Here is an 18,506-nt window from a genome sequence, read left to right as displayed (position 1 = left end):
ATGTTCACATTTGTATTCTATTAATATAGTTTTTCTCTGTGCTGCTGAAACACTGCGATTCCCCCGGTGGGACAAATGAAGAGCTTTCAATTCAATATCTTCATCACAGCTCATGTTTAATTAAAAATACATTCATCGCGATCGGGTTTTTTCACCCTGTGGGGCGTAACACTGAATTCGGACGAGGTTTTTGACGCGGCGCCGCAGGAAGCTTCGGCTTCAGGGTGGAGCGCCACACTGCAGGGGAAGAAACACAAAGAGCTTGAATGAGGAGACACACCCACAGCGAGAGGCTGAACCGCCGGACGCCACGCCCCGGAAAACAGGAACCACACCTTCAGAGAGGGGGCAGTGGGGGGGGGCCGGCGGGGGTCAAGGGTCACGCCGCCGTCTGGACCAGTGGCGAACAGCCGGGATTCATCCAGCAGAGAGCAGCCGGGCGCAGCGGAGACCGTCCTCCATGTCTGTAAAAATGAAGCTAGCATCACATCCGACACCGGATCACACGGTGCTAGCTTCAAGGCTAACGCCGTTAGCTTACTGACTCCGGACCCAGGAAGTAATCTGCAGGATTCCTCTGATTTGATGTTTTATTTGATTTTAATATCTGCAGCTGACTGAAACTTCAAATTGACTGCAGTGTGACTGATCACTTCCTGACTCCAGCTGATGTTCCCAGAATGCTTCAGGACGTTACGGGTCCACCTGGTTCGCTAAAGCAGCGTCAGGCTGTACGTCTGCCTGCCGGCGGCGTCCTGGTCCTCTCAGGGCTCCGGTCAGCGAGGACGGGTCTCTGTGGCTCCTCACGGCGAGGGGTGGAGGAGGCCGGTGGTCCGGCTCGTCCTGGCTGTGGACGGACAGACGTCTTCATCGGAGACAAATCTCAGCGCAGACTATTAAAATGTCCAGAATGTCACAAAAACAAACCAGTTACTACAGAAAATCACTCCGATCTCAACATAAATCCAAATTTTAATGAAACCATCCGGCTCCAAATACAGGGAGAAGTCAATATACTGTTGCATTCTGGGTATTTTTCCTAATTCCCCCGAACAGCATGGCTTTGAGGCTAATGCTAGTCAGCTAGCTTCACTCTCAGTGTTGTGTGGTTTTGCGATACTTAAGAAATCTGTTTGAAAGTTTCCATTTTTTACAGTTTCCTTGGTGGTTTGGCCGGATCGAGCCTCTCGTGGGCCGGTTTTGGCCCACAGGCCTCATGTTGGACATCCATCTGGACAGATGGTGGTCTGGAAGCAGCGCGACACAGAGCGAGGATTTGGACTCCCGAATCCTGCTGCATTTTCACTATTTTCTGATCATTTTCAAAGTTTTCTGTCTGATCAGTGAAGGGCGAGGCGACTCCAGAGAGCCGGCTGATGTTTCCAGATGTTTCCAGATGTTTCCAGATGTTTGGGGAGTGTGCAGCCTGGAGGACGGACGCTCCCTCCTCACCTGCTCAGCAGCTCCCCGGCGCTCCTCTCGCCCCGCCTCAGCTGCTGCAGGTCGTCCTGCTGCTCCTCGCAAACCTGAAAGACAGCGAGGACCCCGCGGGGTCAGAGGTCACGGCAGCGAAGCTCCGGCGGCGGAACGTCTCCGCCGAGTGTCTGCTGCAGCGGTCGCTTCGTTTCCCGTGACGTCGGACTGATTTCGACCCGATTAGACGAAACCTGGCGTGAAGGAAGGAATGAAGTCCGACCGGAGGAACCGGCCCGAGGACCAGGAGGACCGGCGACTCAGACCGTCACCGGAGTGTCTCTGTGGACCGGAGTGTCTCTGTGGACCGGAGTGTCTCTGTGGACCGGAGTGTCTCTGTGGACCGTCCCTGCAGGGACCCACCTGTCTCACCTGTCTCAGGTGGTCCAGTTCAGATGTCAGTCTCTCCTGTTTGGACCGAGCCAGCTGCAGCAGCTCGTCCTTCCAGCTGTCGCCCCCTTCTGGAGAGAGAGGCCAGATCAGCAGGAGTGTGTGTGTGTGTGTGTGTGTGTGTGTGTGTGTGTGTGTGTGTGTACCGTTGAGCTGTCTGTTCAGCAGCTGCAGTTCTTGCTTCAGTCGGATGATTTCTTCTCTCTGCGAGCTGCTCTGAGTCACCTGCTGCTGCAGCTCCTCTACACACACACACACACACACGCTCAGTCTTGTATTTCTATCCTTGTGGGGACCGTCCATTGACTCCCATTCATGTCTAGCCCCTAACCCTGACCCTTACCCTAACCCTAACCCACACCACAACAAAGCCTAACCCTAAAGAAATGTTTTTGCACTTTTACTTTTTTCAGTAACAACAACATGGTCAAGAAAACACTGTTTCTCCTACTTAGGGACCGGAAAAAGGTCCCCACAAGGCACGTCGTTCCACGTTTTGCTATCCTTGTGGGGACATTTGCCCCAACAACGATAGAAATACGAGAACACACACACACACACACACACACACACACACACACACACCACACACACACACACACACACACACACACACACACACACACACACACGTTTGTACTTCTATACTTGTGAGGACGCTCACTGACCTAATGCGTTCCCTCGCCCCGAACCCTCAATACTAAATGCCTAAACCTAACCCCCTGACCCAGACCCAGACCCAGACCCTGACCCAGACCCTGACCCAGACCCTGACCCAGACCCAGACCCTGACCCAGACCCTGACCCCCTGACCTAAACCCTAAACCAGGGCTCTGCAGCCTTTTGGACCTAAAGAGCCATTTTTGTGACTTTCCACTATGTCAAGCTGTTCTGGAGCCATAAAGCAACATTCAGCCTTTAAACTGGCGAGTTAAGGAGGCGAATGCAGCTCAGTGAGTTCCATATATATTTTTGATTCACATATAAAAACTACATCTCAGGAAACATTCATGAAGTTGTAGCTGCAGTCCAGAACCGTGAATCTTTTCACACATTTAACCAATTTTTTTTTACCTGATTTTAACAGTTTTGCTCCTTTTCACCTTTTTTGTTGACAATTTTGAGATGTTGCTATTTTAACTATTTTTTTACCTCCTTTTCATCAGTTTTCTGTTTTTTTCTAACCGTGTTTAATTTTTTTTCTTTTAGAAATCAAGACATTTCACGTTTTTTAACGTGTTCTATCTTCCTTTTTTCCCCCGTTTCTTGTGGTTTCAGCCATTTTTCCAAACTGTACTTGTACTTTTCTTTTTAATACCGTTTGAACCAAGACTGGCAAATTTTGAGTAGTACTGTGGTGTGCAACTATGATAAAGTAACTTAAATGTCTGTTCACATTTCATGTTGTGAAGGCTTCTTGGAGCCGCAACAGAGGGGCAAAAGAGCTGCATGTGGCTCCAGAGCCACAGGTTGAACACCCCTGCCCTAAACCTGATCCAGTCTGAACCCTCATAAAGGTCTGTCAGAAAGAGAGGACCAGTAAAACTGCCCTCAGGCTGTTGGTTTAAAATTCATTCTGGTCCTCAATCTTCAATAAGTAAAACACACACACACACACACACACACACGCACACACACACGCACACACACACGCACACACACACACACACCTCTGAGCAGAGCCGCCTCCGCCGCTGCCTCTCTGCAGAGCCGCCGGTTCTCCTGGGACTCGGTCAGCAGCCGGTCCTCCTGCCGCCGGTTCTCCTCCAGGGAGCTCCGGAGGCGCTGCAGGCGCTCCGACAGGTCCCGGTTCTGGACCGCAGCCTCGGAGACGTCTCTGTCCTGAGAGGAGGACGGAACCCCGGGATCAGCCTGGACCTCGGCTAAAGAAGCCCCTGGTGGTTCAGATCTGATCGGATCAGAGGGATGTGATAGGATCGATGGGATCTGATCAATGGGATCCAATTGGATCAGTGGGATCTTATTAGATCAGTAGAATCCAATCGGATCGATGGGATCTGCTTGGATCAGTGGGATCCGATCGGATCAGCGGGATCTGATCGGATTGATGGGATCTGATTGGCTCAGTGGGATCCGATTGAATCAATGGGATCTGATCTGATCGATTAGATCTGATTGGATCAGCGGGATCTGATCAGATCAATGAAATCTTATCAGATCAGTGGGATCTGATCGGATCTATGGGATCTGCGGTGACCTTGAGCTGCAGAACCGAGCGGAGCTCCTCCTGCCGGACCTGCAGAGAGCCCAGCTGGGTGGACAGATCCGTCACGCTGGAGCTCAGACGCCGGTTCTCCTCCTGAGAAAACAAAATAAAATAAAATAAAATAAAGACGTCGTCTTTTTTCCGTTCATCATGACTTTCCCTGAAGCCGAATCGATCGATCAGGTTCAGCTTCACACCTGGAGGTGCAGCCGGGTCTCCAGGCTCAGCTGGAGGTCCTTCTGCAGCTCCTCCAGCTGCTGCCGGGCCTGACGGAGCTCCTGCTGCTGCTCCTCCTCCCTCAGCTCCACCGCACACAGCCGGGAGGCCAGCACCTGGATCACCTCGCTGCGCTTCTGCAGCTCCTCTGAGCGCGCGCACACACACACACACACACACACACACACACACAGTTTGGTGTGGTTCTGTTGTTCGGAGACGTTCTGAAGTGAAGCTGTCGGTGGTTTTTTGCAGTTCTCCACCTGCAGCCCCGCCCCCTCACCCTCCACCTGCAGCCCCGCCCCCTCACCCTCCACCTGGACCCCCCTCCTCTCCAGCGCCTCCGCCCGCCGCCGGTCCCGCTCCCAGCAGCGCCGCTCTCTGTGGTGAGACGCCGTCATGGCGTTCAGCTCGCGCTCGCGGTCCTTCAGCTCGGACACCAGCAGCTGCAGCTCCGCCCTCTGCCTCTGGAGGGTGGAGGCGCTGCTGCTGGGCTCCGCCCCCTGCCTCTGGAGGGTGGAGGCGCTGCTGCTGGGCTCCGCCCCCTGCCTCTGGAGGGTGGAGAAGACCCTGGGCTCCGTCAAAGGGACCTGACAAACACACACACGCACAATCTCAGTCGTTTCTTGTTAATCTGACCTCAGAGTTTGAATAATCTGACCTCGGAGTAGTTCGGCGTTCCGGTATCGAACCGAGCTCCTGCAGGCCCCCGCGGAGCCGTCCAGTCCGCCCTGAACCTCGTCCAGCCGTCGTCTCTCTGAACAACACGTTGATTTATCAGATTTGTCTTTTATAAATCCTTCATTAGCATCTTCGAAGCATTATCCTCAAAGCCATGCTGTCAGGGGGAGTTTGGAAAAACACCCATAATGCAACCGTTTTTCTTTCTTTTTTTTTTTGCTGTTTATGTTGAGATTGGAATAATGTTCTGTAGTAATTGTTTAGTTTCTGTGAAAACATCTACATTTTTATCACATATACTCTCTGCCACATCAAAGAAAAGCTGAAAAGTTTGAACTGAAGGCTTTTCTGGAATTTCAGGACTTCATGCTGCTGATTACCTTTTTGACGGGAGTGCTGTGCCACAGCTGAGAGGGCTCGTCTGAAACACAGCGGAACTTTAAAACCCACACATTACAGCAGCAGCGTGGCTGTGTGTGCTCTTTACCTCTGGAGCAGGCCAGACATGTTGTGGCTTTTCCGTGGCAGCAGGTCAGTTTTGTCTCTTCTTCCATCACATCGTCACAGCTGGAGCCAGATGTTGGTCTGTCCTCCTCTCATGACTTCAGTCTCATCTCAGCAGCCAGCTAGCTTCAGCAGCTAAAGCTCATTAACTCACCATAGCGACGCGTAAAGTTCACCAGGTAAATTAAACACATAGTGGCTGACAGTATGCGTCGTAAAACGTGAATCAAATCCCTCTCTGGTGGATTCTATTGTCGTTTGTTTACCAAAACGTGAGCACTCGGAGGAGTTCGCCAACTTTTGAAAGCTGTGACGTAAAAAGTAGTGGACATAGTCAACAACAGGCGCCGAGGTGTACGTCAACGTCACCGCCATATTGGACCGGGCGACTCCAAAGCGTTTATGGTGGAACGTGAAGATTCTAAATCATTTAGAATCAGACAATCCCCGAATTTTCATTCATATAAATATAATAATGAAAGAACATAAAAGATCAATTCCATTCATTAATATTGCTGGTCATTTATAAGGTTCTACGCTTCAAAATATCCAAATATTATGCATTTCAAAAAAGAAGTTGGGCATTCATGAAAAGCTTTCCTGTTTGTGTTCAACAGTTTTTTCTAAGTTGAGAGGAGGAAATATAATTTAAGAGTATTATTGTGTGAACGCTGAGTAGCAGGGTTAAAGCCTTCATTTATTCATCCATTCATCCACTTCATCCTTTTATTTTTGAGTAACATAAAGTAGAACTAATATACAATGTGTTTGTTTCTGTTCTCGGAGATAAACTCTTACTGATGAACTGAAGTAGTGGCTGAAGAATAAGACAAAAGTATCTGACTGTTAAAAAAAGCTCTAAAATCTAAAAAGAATAATCACAAGTTAAAGTTGAGACCGATTATGAGGAAAAGGGAATATTATTGATTATGACATTTTAATTTCTCTTTTTTCACATCTTTATTCAGTTTTTCCGCCTTTTTGCTGTTTTAGGTTTTTGTTTGTAAGCTGTACATGTTATATGTTATTCCTAAACATCAATCACTCAGCCTACTGCTTTTATTGGTCAGTTAATGTGAACAGTATTTGTTTGTTTGCATTTTCCATTATAAAATGTTTTCTCATCTACGAGCGCCTCAGCGGTGCGCTGCAGTTCCTCCTCCGGCCCGCCGCGGGGCGCTGCTCTGCCTCAGCCCCTCCAGCATCACTCAGACAGGGAGCGCTACCAGGCGTGCTCAAAGTACGCCAAGTGAACCTTTCTCCAACAATAATGTTTTTTTAAGAGTCAAACTAGGGCTGACGATGCGACCGGCTTCCTTGAGCGGACAGCAGTTTTAGACTATATTGTGCGGGGGTACGTGAGTCCACCTCTTCTCGTGTTTTTCAGCGGCTAGAAGCGGCTCGGACCGCCCGGTTAGCGGTGTGTTAGCCGCCGTAGCATGCTAAGCTAACGGGGCTGACGGTGACAGCTGGCTGCCGTGATGGAGGAAAACTGCCGGATTCACTTTTCCTCCTGCAGCTGATTCGGGTCTGAGCCGTGAGGGTCTTCAGAGTTTAGCCGTTCTGAGTGTTGAACCGAGCCGGTGTGTTCGATGGTGCTGCCGGTCTGTGCTGAACAGACGCATGTTTTAGCCGCTAATGCTACCTGAGGGCTGTGAAATCGAACCTGGGAGATTCTAATCTGATCATTCTCCCCTCCCAGAGTCTGTTTCTGTGTTTTCTGGTGTCAGTCATCTGGCTGATCGGGTGTCTGGACTGTGGTGGAGTTAATGGGAATGAAATCCTCCTCCACCCGTGACTCTGCTTTAAAAACCTCCGCCTCAGTCCAATTTTTTAAACAATTTCCATGTGAAAATTCCACATATTTGTTTTCATGCTCTCTAATCTTCGCCCTCTCGGAACATCCTTCCCTGCTGGGGTGGTTACAGTCTGGAGAAGACCACTTCCAAAGGGTTCAGTCTGTTGATCATTCATTCAATGACCTCTGTGTGAAATAACATATTAAAACCCCCCTGTCGTCTGAAAATCACATTTTGTGGTTGTTTAGCGTCCTTCTCCATCTCTCTCTGGTAGGTTTCTGTCTTTATTAACATTTTTGCCATAAAGACATTTCTATCTCCTCTTTCTAACGTTTGAATGTGTTTTTGAATCAGTTTTCTTGTCTTGTGTCTGTAAACATTTCAGATTGTTGATACAGCCTGAAAATATTCCATGACAAGATTCATATTATATCATATCAACATTTTAACTCCTTCGCTGCTCGCCTGGGTTGCACTCTGGAAAAGAGCCGATTCGTGGTTTTTATGAAGGCTTTTGTCTGTTCGTTCAGCCTCTGTTTCATCCGTTCATTCAGATGTCCCACGGCTGCAGACTGAATATCTCCGATTTAAAGGCTCCTCACTTCAACAGTTCTATTTTATTTTATCAAGAAACTCAGAACTCGTTTTGAAATTGAGATTGGACCTGTATTTGATTCAGACTTGATTGACAATTTAATTTTATTAAACACATATTTTTCAAGTGTCTTATAAAGTCTTATAAAGGAGCTCGGCTCAGCCTCAAATCTGCATTTTATTGAATACTGATCCAACGAAGCAGGAAAAGCTTTGATTGTGAGATGGAATCTGTGTGAGATCCACTCATCTATCAGACCGAGGACCTGTTTACGTGGCCATGTTTCGTATGCTTTATGCTGCGTTCACACCGGACGCGTTGCAAGCGTCACGGGCGTCGCTTTTACATTCAAAGTCTATGGTGGACGAGCTTCAACGGACCTAACGCGCATCAGGTGCTTTTCGAGCGTCACTTTCTGAGCGTTTCGAGCGTTGGCGAAGCGCGTCACGTGCGTCACGCGTTGCGGGCGTCAACGCCTGAAGTTGGGAAAATTGAACTTTCGAAGCGTCGACGCCGAGCGTCATCCAATCACAGACGAGCACTCTGAGCGCTGATGCGGGCCAGAAGCTCGTCAAACTGGGCCCGGGAGAGGCGGAAGTACCGCCGAAAGCGAACCTCATCCTCAGGCTGGCCCCATGATCTGGGTCCGGCCCCGGAGGGTGTGAGAAACTCTGCGCTCGCCGGCGGGCACACACGAACCCTGGACCCGCCACGGGGGCTGTTCCCCTGACCCAGCGGCCCAGCCTCCGACCGGCTTTGGCGGTGGGCGACGCGGATCACACCGTCGGCCGCCCCCGCCTCTCCGACCGGCTCCCCGGCGACCCGCAGCAGGACCGAGACGCGCGGTATCACCCAGCGGTCCTACGGAGCGGGCCCGCCGCTGGGGTGGCGCGCTGCACCGGCGCGCTGCACCGGGGGGCCCGGGGGTCCGCCGCCGGACCTCCGGGCCCGACTCGGTGCGACGCCCGGAGGTCACGGAGGTCCGGCGCAGGTCCCGCCACCCCAGCGGCGGGCCCGCTCCGTAGGACCGCTGGGTGATACCGCGCGTCTCGGTCCTGCTGCGGGTCGCCGGGCAGCCGGTCGGAGAGGCGGGGGCGGCCGACGGTGTGATCCGCGTCGCCCGCTGCCAAAGCCGGTCGGAGGCTGGGCCGCTGGGCCGGGGGAACGGCGCCGTGGCGGGGGCCTCCGTGGCGGGTCCAGGCTTCATGTGTGCTCTGCTTCTCTCCTGCTTCTCTGCCTCCTCACTGCGGCTGGCTCACATTTCGCCGAATTCGCCCGAAGAAAATCATAAACCGTTGGTATTTGGACAAACAAATGACACACTCGGGCTCTAAACGACCACTTTGTCGCCTAATTTAAAAAAGAAAAAAAATCTTGATAAAGTTATACATTTGAAGAGTTTAGAGCTAAAGTGAAATCAGCTTTAGCAGGTCGATTTCGGCACAGATTCCACCATTGTCAACATGAAGACAGGACACAAGCTCCTCCCACTCCCGCGCGTCGCCAGCGTTGCAAGCGTCGTGTGTAATTTGAACACGCATCGAATTCCACACTTCACACGCGTCAACTTTGAGGCGTCAGTGACGCCTGTGACGCTTGCAACGCGTCCGGTGTGAACGCACCATTGGAGAAGAGGTGCTCTGTGAAGCTCGTGCAGTGTGAGTTATTTCCAGTGGGTGGCAGTAGTGAGCACAGCCCACGTGACGGTTTTGATTTCTGTAATTGGTCGGAGTGACTTGATCACTGGCTGCTTCTTCTCGTGTTCGACAGCCGAAGAGTTTCCAGCAGTTTAAAGTTTCTTTTCCTGATGGTTTCGACCTCCAGTTGGAAAATCAGAAAACGGAACATTTTTCAGAGATATTTAAAGCTTTAGAGATGCTGTTTTTCTGTTTCACTCATTGTTTTGCCTTCCTCTAGCTGTCAATGTACAGAAAACATTCGCTGTGCTGTCAGACACTTGACGGCGTCTCGTTGGACTCGAGCCAGTAACAGAATCATCAGCTGACTGAGTCCCGCTTCACTGATTCTCTCGTGTCCCTGAACTCGTCTTCATCCAGATTATTTGCGATGGCGACTACTGAGATGGAGTCCGGGTCTTCGGAGAGTCACGTGAGCGCCGACCCCGATTCCAAGTACCCGCTGAAGGTCCTGTATTGTGGAGGTAAAGCGTCTTCCTGTCCTGACCCCTGACCCCTGACCCTCCAGGCTGCTGCTTCGTCCTGTCACCTGCTGCAGTTTGTAACATTTTCTTTTTCTTCTTCTTCTCCTCTGCAGTGTGCTCTCTGCCCTCAGAGGTGAGCTTCAGTCTGAACCCTGTGGTCTGTAGAGACGCCCCGAAGGCTGCTGTTGACTGTGTGTGTGTGTGTGTGTGTGTGTGTGTGTGTGTGTGTGTGTGTGTGTGTGACCTGTGCAGTACTGCGAGTACATGCCGGAGCCGGCGAAGTGCCGGCAGTGGCTGGAGAAGAACTTTCCAGACGTGTTTGCCAGGATGACCGTTGGTGAGTGTCCAGCAGCGGCTCGTCTCGGGTCCAGCGGCTTGTCTCCGCCGGATCGGTGTTGACGTTTGTCCCGTCTGTCTTCTGTCCCACCGGCCCGGCAGCCAACGCCCCCAAACAGGAGCCCGGCACCGGAGACGCTCCCCCTGCTGGCGAGGAGGAGGAGAAGAAGAAGCAGAAGAGAGGTGCGTCGACGGACGCCGCCGGGCGTGACAGGCGGACTCGCCGTCGTTCTCACAGCGGTTGGTTTTTGGCGTTTCAGGAGGCAGAGGTCAGATCAAACAGAAGAAGAAGACGGTGCCTCAGAAAGTCACGATAGCAAAGATCCCCAGAGCCAAGAAGAAATACGTGACGCGGGTCTGCGGCCTGGCCACCTTCGGTGAGACGCTCTTATTCTGGAGCCCTGCAGCACCACTTCCTGTTTCCTGTCTGAGGCTGTGTCTGAAATCACTCTCATTCCCTATTCCCTACTCACTACTAAGGGAATAGTATGCAGTGGACGGTTTCGGACACTACTTCGCCGCACAGTTAATTACGTCATTAGTGTCACACGATTCTAACGTGCCACGACTGCAGTGCATTATGGGATATATTGCTTCGTCTAGTGACCATCGACTGTCCACTAGATTTCACGGTGAATTGTGGGATACGTTGATTGCACTATGTAGGGAACATCGATGCTCACTAGGCCTTCGGACACCCCTGCAAAATGGCGTATTCCCTATATAGTGCACTATACAGGGAACAGGGGGTGATTTCAGACACAGCCTGAGTGTATTGTGTATTCTGACTGTGTGTGTGTGTGTGTGTGTGCGCGTGCGCGTGCAGACATCGACCTGAAGGAGGCTCAGCGGTTCTTTGCCCAGAAGTTCTCTTGCGGTGCCTCCGTCACGGCCGAGGATGAAATCATCATTCAGGGAGATTTTACAGACGACATCATAGACGTCATCCAGGAGAAGTGGCCCGAGGTGAGGGGGGGGAACCGGGGGGAACCGACAGACGGGGAACCCCAACATGTTTAGGACAGATGGTTTTAGAAGTGTTGGATTGAAGGTTCAGTTAAAAAAATCAGGATTAAAGAACTGAGAGTTGAAATATGAAGAGATTCAAGTCTAATGCTGATCCGTCTTTCTGTCCCCTCCCTGTCTCTAACCCCCCCCCCCCCCCTTCCCCCCCACCCCTCCCGTCCCCCAGGTGGACGACGACAGCATCGATGATCTGGGTGAAGTGAAGAAGTGAAGACCAAATATGCACTTTGAGCGGAGGTGGCCTGGAGCAGAAGCAGCGCCCCCCTCTGGCCAAACCTTCACACCGAGTCATTTTCTACTTATTTCACTCTCGGTTTACTGTACATACAGACGACTCGGCTCGGCCCGGCCCATCACCTGCCACACTTCCTGTTTTTTAGTTCCTAGCTGCTTTCTCTCTTTTGCCAAAGGTGTGGTGTGACGTGACCCCCCCCCCCCCCCCCCCCCCCCCCCCCCAGACCCCCCGACTCTTCTTCACTCGAGCAACTGTAGGCTAATAAATTTCCTTCTCCTCCCTGCGGCTCCGCTCTCCTTCATTCCTTCATTCGGCCTCGTTTGGTTTCATGTGTTTCATCCGCAGGATGACGGAACTAAAACCTCAATAGAAAATTCACTGGATTTACCAGTTTTATCCCTCAAAAAAAAAAAAAAAAATTCATTCTGGAAATGTTATTTTTGTTCTGGGTTTCGTTTACATTTTAAAGATCAACAGTTTAAAAAACAAAAAACATCAGGAAATTTTGTATTTTTTTATTTAAATTCTTTGGAATTCATTGAATCCTTTAATAACATTTTATGATTTCAAAATTTGTTAATTTCTGTTTTTTTTTACTTAATTTTTTTTGCTTGATTTGGTTTTTATTATAGGGAAAACTTGTATTTTACTTAATTTCTATATTTCAGTAAATAGTTTTGAATATGATGTTTAGATTCAGTCTTCATGATTTTAACTTTGGTCAAATGTTTTGAAAATTTTCTTTAACTTTGTAATTTCACTTCATTCTGAATTTTTTTTATTTTTGCTTCATATCTTGAGTTTTGTGTTTTGTCCATTTCAAACATTTTTGTTTTGTTTTTTTTTAATTCTTTTTGATTATTTTGTGTTTAAAAGAAAATATATATTTTAAAATGTTTTCAGTGTTTTCATGCCCAGTGGTGTTTCTAGCTCTGGCTTTTAAAACTTTATATCTTTAATGCTCTTTTAATGGCAACATTTCTCATATTTCCCCTAAAACTAATGCACTACTGAACATTTAAAATTCTAAAATATTTTAAAGTTAAATAAAAATTTATTTTTCAGGTTTTGAAGAAGTTCCTCTTGAGTCGTTCCGTCTGAATCTTAACATTAAAATATTTTTTTCTGAAACCATTTGATCTTAATCTTCTATGTTCGCTGAATATCAACTACATCAGATTTCAGGGAGATTTTCCTGAATTTAATCCTGAAAGTTTTTTTTAATCATATTTAAAGTTAATAATTTCTAGTTTGTTTTTTTCCACTTGATTTTTTAACTTTTTTCTGAACTTGAATCATCAACAGTTTTTTTTTAACTAATGTTGCCATTCAAACAATAATTTCACATATTTAGGCTTTTTTAATGAATTAAATTGTTACTTAATTCCTACAATTGTAACCCTGAATTTAAAATCTTTAAATTTTTGGAATTTTTTTCCCCAAAACCCTTTCTTGTAGTCTGAGCCTGGATGACCAGGGGTTCGGTGCTGCAGGGACAAAATGACGAGACAAACGGACGTCTGACCTCCGGAGCGACGGAGAGCGTCTCCGGACTGAAGGAAGAGAGAAACAACCTGGAAGACTGTTGTGCCTGACACTGTGGAAATAAAGCTGGATTGAACCTGCAGGTTCTGGAGCAGAACTTTCTGAAAAATGTTTCAAACAGTGTCAAAGGTGGAAAGTTTCCTCTGGGCTTAGATTGTTTTTACTCCAGTTGTCTTAATTTGAGGGTGATGGAACGGTGATGGGTAGTTTGTTCCTGAACTTTGACCTCTTGAGGTGAACAGCTCTTTGCGTGTCAGGCTCGCCGGTGTGTTTTCCTGCAGCCTCCTCCTGATTGGCCGGCCGTGTCGGACGTGTTGACCTGGAGCAGCCTCCTCTTTCCCCATGAGCGAGCCGGCTCCCTGGTGGGTGATAATGAAGGCGTGTTCCCAGGAGGGTTCCGGTTTCCGTGCTCCCGCCGGTCGATAACACTTCCCCCTCCGGTAACAGATGTTGCCTCGGAGTGGGAGGTCGCTGTCCGTGTTGACTCTGGATAACGGCGGCGGCCGGGCGCCGCGCCGCCTCACTGAACATGAACCTCACGCGGCCGCAGGTCTGCTGCGCCTTCGAGTCCCCGGTGCTGGACCGGGTCCTGCCCCCGGTGCTGGTCCTGGAGTTCGTCTTCGGGCTGATGGGGAACGCGCTGGCTCTGTGGATGTTCGTCTTCCACATGGACGCGTGGAAACCCAACGCGGTGTACCTGACCCACCTGGCCGTGGCCGACTCGGTGGTGCTCTTCTGCCTGCCCTTCCGGGCGGACTACTACCGGCGGGGGAAGGACTGGCTCTTCGGGGACGCCCTCTGCCGCATCCTGCTCTTCCTCCTGGCCGCCAACCGGGCGGCGGGGATCTTCTTCCTCACGGCGGTGGCCGTGGACCGCTACTTCAAGATCGTCCACCCGCTGAACCGGATCAACCGCATGGGCCTGGGCTACGCGCTGTGGGTCTCCCTGGGCCTCTGGTTCCTGATCCTCCTGGCCACCGGGTACCTCCTGACGGACCAGCACTTCTTCCGCAACGGCAACCGGACCCAGTGCGAGAGCTTCAACATCTGCATGGGCTTCAGCCCGCTCTCCACCTGGCACAACGCCTTCTACGTCATCCAGTTCTGCCTGCCCGGCGCCATCGTGGCCTTCTGCACCGCCCGGATCGCCTGGCAGCTGAGGGTCCGCACCGTGGACAAGAAGGGCAAGATCAAGCGCGCCGTGCAGTTCGTGCTGGCCGTGGCGCTCATCTTCATCACCTGCTTCTTCCCCAGCACCGTGTCGCGCGTGGCCGTGTGGGTGCTGAAGGCCTGGCACGACGAGTGCCGCCACTTCGAGAAGGCCAACCTGGCGTTCTACACCTCCGTCTGCTTCACCTACTTCAACAGCGTCCTCAACCCGGTGGTGTACTACTTCTCCAGTCCGGCCTTCAGCGGCACCTTCAGGAAGCTGCTGGACAAACTGCTGCAGAGGAGGAGGACGAACGGCGGCGGCGGCGAGGAGCCGTCAGCCGACAACATTTCAACCGTTGACGGTAGAAGACTGTGAGACCAGGTACCAGACGGAAACCCTGATTTTATTAGATCGAGCTCTGCAACCTGACACTCTTTAGTAACTTTTACAAAGCAGTTGTTAGACGTTTTTATTGGCTGAAACAGCTGAATACAAAAAAAAAAAAAAAAGACTGCTGTGGTGAAAGCAGCTAAAAGCTACAATGGGTAAAAGGAGCTAATGTGGCGCATACAGCTAAAATGACCATAACAGCAGAAATAAGTTGAAAATATAAAAAAACAGATAAAGAAAGGTCACTATGGCTAATATAAAATAATAAAATAATAATATAAAATAATATAAAATTTCTTAAACATGAAAAAGTTAGTACAGCTCACAAATTCAATGGACAAAACTGAAATGGTTAAAACAGAGCAAATGTGCTAATGCGGCTAGTGCAGCTAAAATGGCTAATGTGATTTAAACTTTAACTATTACTAAAGTTAAATGCTATCACAGTAAAAGCAGCTATTGTTAGTAAACTAGATAAAATGTGCTAACACGGCTAATGCAACTAAAATGGCTAAAGCAGCTAAAATACATAAAATCTCTAATATGACAAAGCAGTTTAAAGGTGCATTAAGGAGTTTTTCAACTTTAAAAATACTTATTTTCCACCATAAATATGTTACACATTTTTAATGATGTGTACAATGTGCCCTGACATATTCACTGCAAGTACCGCTAACAGCGGTAAATTGTCACTTGAAAGCTGCAGTGCTGGTCTGGCACCACAATTTTTTTGGGGAGAATTTGAGAGGAATGATGTAACGCACGCTCCGGCTGGCCTGATTAGTTAGGTTTCGTTTTGTCTGCCATTACTCCGCCAGATGCTTAGTGAGCAACAACTGAGCAGGATCTTCCAGAAAGTCAGAACAGACTGGCTTCTAGCACTGCCACAGCTCCACACAGACTCCACCAGGTAGAAGAAACTTAAATCTTACTCGAGTGCTGCTAAAGGAGAGAGGAAGAAGTTCCTCTCTTCCGTGCACGCGAGCCACAGGGACGAGTTTTTCATTAAGCTGCATTACGCCCAAGGCCTGCAGGGGGCGCTGTTTCGCATAAAATGTGCAAACTCCTTAATGCACCTTTAAAGAAGACCAACACTAACACTAATACCAGTGAAAATGGCTGAAACAGTTAAAATGGGTTGAACTGCCAAATGCTAAATGGCTATCGTGGTAAAAGCTGCTAGTTTTGGTAAAACAGATAAAGGGACTAAAATGGCTAAATCAGAAAAAAAAAATTAGCTAACAGTTAAAATGGATGAAAGGCTAAATGCTATCATGGCTAAAATAGATAGAACTGCTAATATGATTGAAATAGCTAATAAAATAAAAAGCGATTTAAGTTAGTACAGTTAAAACTCTTCTAATGGCTAAAAACACTTTCATGGACAGAACAGTGAAAATGGTTTAAAAAAAACTTTATGCTAAATAGCTATCATGGTTAAAGTAGTAATAATGTCTAAAACAGGTAAAAGCAGCTAATATATCTTGTGTAGCTAAAATTGGTAAAACAGCTTTAAATAATAGAATAGCTTTACAAGAAAAGATAAACTAGCATGAAAAAGGCAGCTGAAATGATTAAAAATTCTAAATGGTAGTTTTTAAATCTTGTAAATATAGTTTGGGTAAATACAACAAAGCTTTATCAGCTATTTCTATTTTTGGAAATGTCTTTTGTCATTAAAGTTGTAGGCTTCTGTCCGGGATTGATTTCAACTGTCCTATATCCTGTATTTATTCCACATTAACTGCCTTCATGGACGTGAGTTTGTAGAGGAGACGAGGCAGAAGAGGAAATCTGTGTGATTCCGTGTTTATCATGAGCAAAGTTTGTATTTATATAACTTAGCTAATGTTATTTTAAAAAAGCTTATTAAATGAAGGTGTTCACATGATTTGATGTTGCTATTTTTTTAAAGGTATCATAATCATGATCATTAAAAGCGTAAAAACCCTGAAAGTGTGCTGTTGTTCTCAGGTGAGCATCATTAATGAGCAGCTGGCGGCTGTTTACAGGAGTTATTAACAGGTGTGTCTGCAGACAGTCATTAAGGCTGCCCAGCGCTCCTTCATTTCAGTTAATTAAAAAAAACAGAAAAAAAGATAATGAAAAACACGCTCTTTATTTCCACTGTGCAATATTAAAATATATCAATATTAAAATAACTGTTGTACATTTTCAACTTCTGAAGTTCATTTATTCTTGTTTATTAAAATAAAAAGTCTATTTTTGTATCTCCCAGGTAAAGAAGTGAACTAAAATCACTGATTAAATATAGAATATTTATGTAAAATGCCTCATTAAAACCAGTTTTTGTTCCATTTATACAGCAAATGAAAACAAAACTTTGGTTGTGGTTTGTGGGTCCGTTTCCATGACAACGGCCCTTGAAGACACTGAAAACACAACTTTTTGAAAATGCTTCGTCACCGTGGAGACGACAGAGATGCTTCAGCAACACGCAGGAGGGAGTACTGCTGGAGAGCACGCAACAATCACAGTGCAACCAGCAACACACAACAATCAGACTACAATCAACAACACAACATCCAACAATACATGACAATCACACTACAATCAATAAGACACAATAAGAACATGCAAAAATACAATGATACAAAACAATTACTAACACACCGTAAAGTGTTTCTTTACCTTATCAGAACATGTTAGTGTCAAAGAATATATGTCAAATGTACTGTATGTTAATATATGTTAAAATGTCAGAGAATTTGGATCCCATCCTAATGGAACTGTCAGGTGCCTGTTAAATTATTTACTATAAAACTGAATATATGATTAATGAAATCAATGGACACTTGGCAGAATAAATTACAAACAGGAAATGCAACATTAACCTAAATTATTCAAATGTTGCTGTGTGACAATATAAGACAAGAGGCCAATCAAATTTGATTTGGAACTGTCGGTAGCATTTCTATATTTGTAAAAGAATAATAAAACACAATACAAGTTTAAAAATAGATGTCTGTTCTTCCATTTTAAAGCTATCCCTGTCACGTCTCGTCACTCACTTCTTTCTGAATGATGATGTCATTTAGAACTTCCTGTCTGAGGAGTTTGCAACAATGTATCAGTTTGAAATTACATCATCATCTAATTTGACCTAGATATGCAAATGAGCAGCTATGCAAATTAGGTGATGATGTCATCGACTGTGGAAAGGAAAAACTCCCTTTTCAAAGGAAGAAACCTTCTCTTTAAAGCTGCATTAAGGAGTTTGCACGTTTTATGCGAAACAGCGCCCCCTGCAGGCCTTGGGCGTAATGCAGCTTAGTGAAACACTCGTGCCTGTGGCTCGCGTGCACGGAAGAGAGGAACTCCTTCCTCGCTCTTTTAGTAGCGCTCAAGTAAAATGTAAGTTTCTTTTACCTGGTGGAGTCTGTGTGGAGCTGTGGCAGCGCTAGAAGCCAGTCTGTTACTTTCTGGAAGATCCTGCTCAGTTGTTGCTCACTAAGCATCTGGCGGAGTAATGGTGGACAAAACGAAACCAAACTAAATCAGGCCAGCCGGAGCGCGCATTACGTCATTCCTTTCAAATTCTCTCCAAAAAAATTCTGGTGCTGGACCGGCACTGCAGCTTTCAAGTGACTTTTTAGCGCTGTTAGAGGTACTGGTAATGAATATGTCAGGGCACATTGTACACATCATTAAAAATGTGTAACATATTTATGGTGGAAAATTAGTATTTTTAAAGTTGAAAAACTCCTTAATGCACCTTTAAAGGTTAATGATTAATGAAATAAATGGACACTTG

At 47.4% G+C, this 18,506-nt stretch overlaps 3 protein-coding genes across 7 annotated transcripts; 2 read left to right on the top strand and 1 right to left on the bottom strand.

The window, feature by feature from the left end:
* Positions 1–104: 104 nt before the first annotated feature.
* Positions 105–5,778, bottom strand: ccdc62 (coiled-coil domain containing 62). Of its 4 annotated transcripts, none has more exons than XM_030085153.1 (13): positions 5,475–5,778; positions 5,368–5,408; positions 4,968–5,063; positions 4,617–4,896; positions 4,288–4,454; positions 4,082–4,183; positions 3,534–3,705; positions 2,010–2,105; positions 1,837–1,934; positions 1,453–1,526; positions 706–847; positions 336–464; positions 105–237 (listed from the first exon to the last, which is right to left on the bottom strand). In XM_030085153.1, the coding sequence occupies exons 1-13, from the start codon at positions 5,539–5,541 to the stop codon at positions 220–222; spliced, it is 1,482 nt and encodes a 493-aa protein (XP_029941013.1). In that variant the 5' UTR covers positions 5,542–5,778; the 3' UTR covers positions 105–219. The 4 variants fall into 4 exon arrangements, with proteins under 4 accessions (XP_029941013.1, XP_029941014.1, XP_029941015.1 ...); XM_030085154.1 differs by having other exon boundaries at positions 1,846–1,934; XM_030085155.1 differs by lacking the exons at positions 105–237; positions 336–464 and having other exon boundaries at positions 512–847.
* A 915-nt stretch (positions 5,779–6,693) lies between these two features.
* denr (density-regulated protein) lies at positions 6,694–12,117 on the top strand. 2 transcript variants are annotated; one of them, XM_030085442.1, is made up of 8 exons: positions 6,694–6,845; positions 9,943–10,046; positions 10,160–10,179; positions 10,299–10,382; positions 10,475–10,565; positions 10,643–10,759; positions 11,209–11,348; positions 11,575–12,117. In XM_030085442.1, the coding sequence occupies exons 2-8, from the start codon at positions 9,953–9,955 to the stop codon at positions 11,617–11,619; spliced, it is 591 nt and encodes a 196-aa protein (XP_029941302.1). In that variant the 5' UTR covers positions 6,694–6,845; positions 9,943–9,952; the 3' UTR covers positions 11,620–12,117. The 2 variants fall into 2 exon arrangements, with proteins under 2 accessions (XP_029941302.1, XP_029941303.1); XM_030085443.1 differs by having other exon boundaries at positions 10,299–10,383; positions 10,485–10,565.
* A 1,600-nt stretch (positions 12,118–13,717) lies between these two features.
* LOC115383081 (hydroxycarboxylic acid receptor 2-like) lies at positions 13,718–14,716 on the top strand. The gene has a single exon (XM_030085114.1). The coding sequence runs from the start codon at positions 13,718–13,720 to the stop codon at positions 14,714–14,716; it is 999 nt and encodes a 332-aa protein (XP_029940974.1).
* Positions 14,717–18,506: the final 3,790 nt, after the last annotated feature.

Source organism: Salarias fasciatus (assembly GCF_902148845.1).
Source record: "Salarias fasciatus chromosome 7 unlocalized genomic scaffold, fSalaFa1.1 super_scaffold_4, whole genome shotgun sequence".
NCBI lineage: Eukaryota > Metazoa > Chordata > Actinopteri > Blenniiformes > Blenniidae > Salarias > Salarias fasciatus.
Note: the sequence above shows the minus strand (reverse complement) of the source record. Positions and strands in the feature narration are given on the sequence as shown.

What these genes read in the sequence shown, in the direction of transcription:
- ccdc62 (XM_030085153.1), bottom strand. Translation starts at nt 5,541, where the DNA reads ATGGAAGAAGAGACAAAACTGACCTGCTGCCACGGAAAAGCCACAACA. An exon ending in GAACGCCGAACTACTCCGAG is followed by an intron (nt 4,897 to 4,967) that starts GTCAGATTATTC and finishes TGTGTTTGTCAG; the next exon opens with GTCCCTTTGACGGAGCCCAG. An exon ending in GAGGGGGGTCCAGGTGGAGG is followed by an intron (nt 4,455 to 4,616) that starts GTGAGGGGGCGG and finishes GCGCGCGCTCAG; the next exon opens with AGGAGCTGCAGAAGCGCAGC.
- denr (XM_030085442.1), top strand. Translation starts at nt 9,953, where the DNA reads ATGGCGACTACTGAGATGGAGTCCGGGTCTTCGGAGAGTCACGTGAGC. An exon ending in TGTGCTCTCTGCCCTCAGAG is followed by an intron (nt 10,180 to 10,298) that starts GTGAGCTTCAGT and finishes TGACCTGTGCAG; the next exon opens with TACTGCGAGTACATGCCGGA. An exon ending in GAAGAAGAAGCAGAAGAGAG is followed by an intron (nt 10,566 to 10,642) that starts GTGCGTCGACGG and finishes TTGGCGTTTCAG; the next exon opens with GAGGCAGAGGTCAGATCAAA.
- LOC115383081 (XM_030085114.1), top strand. Translation starts at nt 13,718, where the DNA reads ATGAACCTCACGCGGCCGCAGGTCTGCTGCGCCTTCGAGTCCCCGGTG.